General features: G+C 49.3%; 1 protein-coding gene across 1 annotated transcript in view; it reads left to right on the top strand.

Moving 5' to 3' along the window:
- Positions 1 to 6: 6 nt before the first annotated feature.
- LOC129715539 (phospholipase D2-like) overlaps positions 7 to 3,139 on the top strand; it is a 22,807-nt gene continuing 19,674 nt past the window's right edge. The window contains exons 1-3 of the mRNA XM_055665415.1: positions 7 to 15; positions 858 to 976; positions 2,954 to 3,067. Of these exons, the coding sequence (XP_055521390.1) occupies positions 887 to 976; positions 2,954 to 3,067 (204 nt within the window). The 5' untranslated portion in view covers positions 7 to 15; positions 858 to 886. The remainder of the gene's footprint in view (positions 16 to 857; positions 977 to 2,953; positions 3,068 to 3,139) is intronic.

Raw genomic sequence — 3,139 nt, 5'->3', positions numbered from 1 at the left:
ATAAACCTTTCGAAGGTAAGGATGTTTGGCACACAATAGTGAAGTGTTTAAGAAGGAACTGCAGATGCTGGAAAAATCGAAGGTAGACAAAAAATGCTGGAGAAACTCAGCGGGTGAGGCTGCATCTATGGAGGGAAGGAAATAGGTGACGTTTCAGGTCAAGACTCTTCTTCACACTGGGAGTCTGGTGAGATTACGGGTTTGGACACGCTAGAGGCAGGAAACATGTTCCTGATGTCGGGGGAGTCCAGAACCAGGGGCCACACACACACACACAGTTTAAGAATAAGGGGTCGGCCATTTAGAACGGAGACGAGGAAACACTTTTTCACACAGAGAGTGGTGAGTCTGTGGAATTCTCTGCCTCAGAGGGCGGTGGAGGCCGGTTCTCTGGATGCTTTCATGAGAGAGCTAGATAGGGCTCTTAAAGATAGCGGAGTCAGGAGATAATGGGAGAAGGCAGGAACGGGGTACTGATTGGGGATGATCAGCCGTGATCAAATTATTCCTCAACTCAGTCCTAAATGGCCGGTGACCCCTTATTCTTAAACTGTGTGTGACCCCTGGTTCTGGACTCCCTCAACATCGGGAACATGTTTCCTGCATCTATCCTGTCCAATCCCTTCCGAAAAACGTTGCCTATTTCCTTCGGGGTTTCGGGCCGAAACGTCGCCTATTTCCTTCGCTCCATAGATGCTGCTGCACCCGCTGAGTTCCTCCAGCGTTTTTGTCTACCTTCGATTTTCCAGCATCTGCAGTTCCTTCTTAAACCCTTAAGAATTGCATCTGTTTCTATAGAATATAAGGGAGGTTGTTGGCCAGTTTGAATCTGATGCGTTTCCGTGATCGCCCCGCAGATTTCATCGACCGCAGTGACACTCCGCGCATGCCGTGGCGCGACGTGGGCGTGGTGGTACACGGAGGCGCGGCAAGAGACGTGGCACGGCACTTCATCCAGCGGTGGAACTTCACCAAGGTCAGACACCCCTCCCACCGCCACCCTCCCACCGCCAAGCTGGCCGTCCGCGAGTCACGGCGCCAGGCGGAGGACTGCGCGCTATCCACGTGCGCCCTGGTGGATTTCCGGGACCGCTGGGCACCGCGGGGGGTGGAATGCATCCCCAATAAGGATTGTAACAATGTTGTATAATAATATTTACTATGATAGACAAAAACGCTGGAGGAACTCAGCGGGTGAGGCAGCATCTATGGAGCGAAGGAAATAGGCAACGTTTCGGGCCGAAACCCTTCTTTAGTATATGTGTTTGTCTCGTATTATGGTGGTGGGTTCCATTTTTTATTAGACAATAGACAATAGACAATAGGTGCAGGAGTAGAGGCCATTCGGCCCTTCGAGCCAGCACCACCATTCACTATGATCATCCCCAATCAGTACCCCGTTCCTGCCTTCTCCCCATATCCCCTGACTCCGCTATCTTTAAGAGCCTATCTAGCTCTCTCTTGAAAGCATCCAGAGAACTGGCCTCCACGGCAGAGAATTCCACTCTCTGTGAGAAAAAGTGTTTCCTCGTCTCCGTTCTAAATGGCCGACCCCTTATTCTTAAACTGTGTGTGTGTGTGTGGCCCCTGGTTCTGGACTCCCCCAACATCGGGAACATGTTTCCTGCCTCTAGCGTGTCCAAACCCGTAATAATCTTATATGTTTCAACGAGATCCACTCTCTAAGCTGAACCAAACCGGACCACAATGGACCATTGTGGGCTCCACCTTTCTTTTATCATCGCTGTGTTTTGCGTATCTTTCATGCATTGTTCTTTCTCTCTCTACACCACCATCTAATCTCTTGCTTCCCTCTCCCCTGACTCTCAGTCTGAACCAGCGCCTCGACCCGAAATGTCACCTATTCCTTTTCCCCAGAGATGCTGCCTGACCCTCTGAGCTGTGGAGAGTCATAGAGTGACACAGTGGAAACAGGCCCTTCAGCCCAACTTGCCCACACCAGCCAACACTAGTCCCAGCTACACTAGTCCCACCTGCCTGCGTTTGGCCCATATCCCTCCAAACCTGTCCTATCCATGTATCTCTTAAACGTTGGGATAATCCCAGCCTCGCCTATCTCCTCTAGCAACTCGTTCCTTACACCCACCACCCTCTGTGTGAAAAAAGCTTTTTGAGTCTCCCTTTCATCTAATCTCACCCTGGTGTACTATGTGTAGGCAGAAACTGCAGATGCTGGGATGTCAGGACTTTCATATGAAGAAAGACTGGATAGACTCGGCTTGTACTCGCTAGAATTTAGAAGATTGAGGGGGGATCTTATAGAAACTTACAAAATTCTTAAGGGGTTGGACAGGCTAGATGCAGGAAGATTGTTCCCGATGTTGGGAAAATCCAGAACAAGGGGTCACACAGTTTAAGGATAAAGGGGAAATCGTTTAGGACCGAGATGAGAAATTTTTTTTTCACACAGAGAGTGGTGAATCTGTGGAATTCTCTGCCACAGAAGGTAGTTGAGGCCACACAGTTCATTGGCTATATTTAAGAGGGAGTTAGATGTGGCCCTTGTGGCTAAAGGGATCAGGGGGTATGGAGAGAAGGCAGGTACAGGATACTGAGTTGGATGATCAGCCATGATCATATTGAACGGCGGTGCTGGCTCGAAGGGCAGAATGGCCTCTACTCCTGCACCTATTGTCTATGTTTCTATGAAAGTGGGACATGCCCTTTATGTCACGCATACTTCTGATCCGCCCACAGGCTTGATAGTTAGTTCTCTCTCTCTCACTCTCTAGTTAAACTAGCTGCACCTATTGTCTATGTTTCTATGCTGGTTTAAATCGAAGATAGACACAAAGTGCTGGAGTAACTCAGCGGGGCAGGCAGCATCTCTGGAGAGAAGGAATGCGTGACGTTTCGGGTCGAGACCCTTCTTCAGACTGATGTCAATATATTGATTGCGGCCTGTTTTAATCCAAGGTATCTTTTATTGTAGACTGTGAAGACCAAGTACAAGCCCTCCTGTTTCCCGTATCTCTTGCCAAAGTCTCAGACCACTGCCGACAATTTGCCCTTTGTGATTCCAGGCTGTGTCCCCGCTAATGTGCAGGTGAGTGAATGTCCTCGTACTGTAACGTCCGAATCATAGAGTCATAGAGTGATAGTGTTCAAACTGGCCCTT

Source organism: Leucoraja erinacea, unplaced genomic scaffold, assembly GCF_028641065.1.
Source record: "Leucoraja erinacea ecotype New England unplaced genomic scaffold, Leri_hhj_1 Leri_122S, whole genome shotgun sequence".
Lineage (NCBI taxonomy): Eukaryota > Metazoa > Chordata > Chondrichthyes > Rajiformes > Rajidae > Leucoraja > Leucoraja erinaceus.
This window is presented reverse-complemented; position numbering and strand designations above follow the sequence as displayed.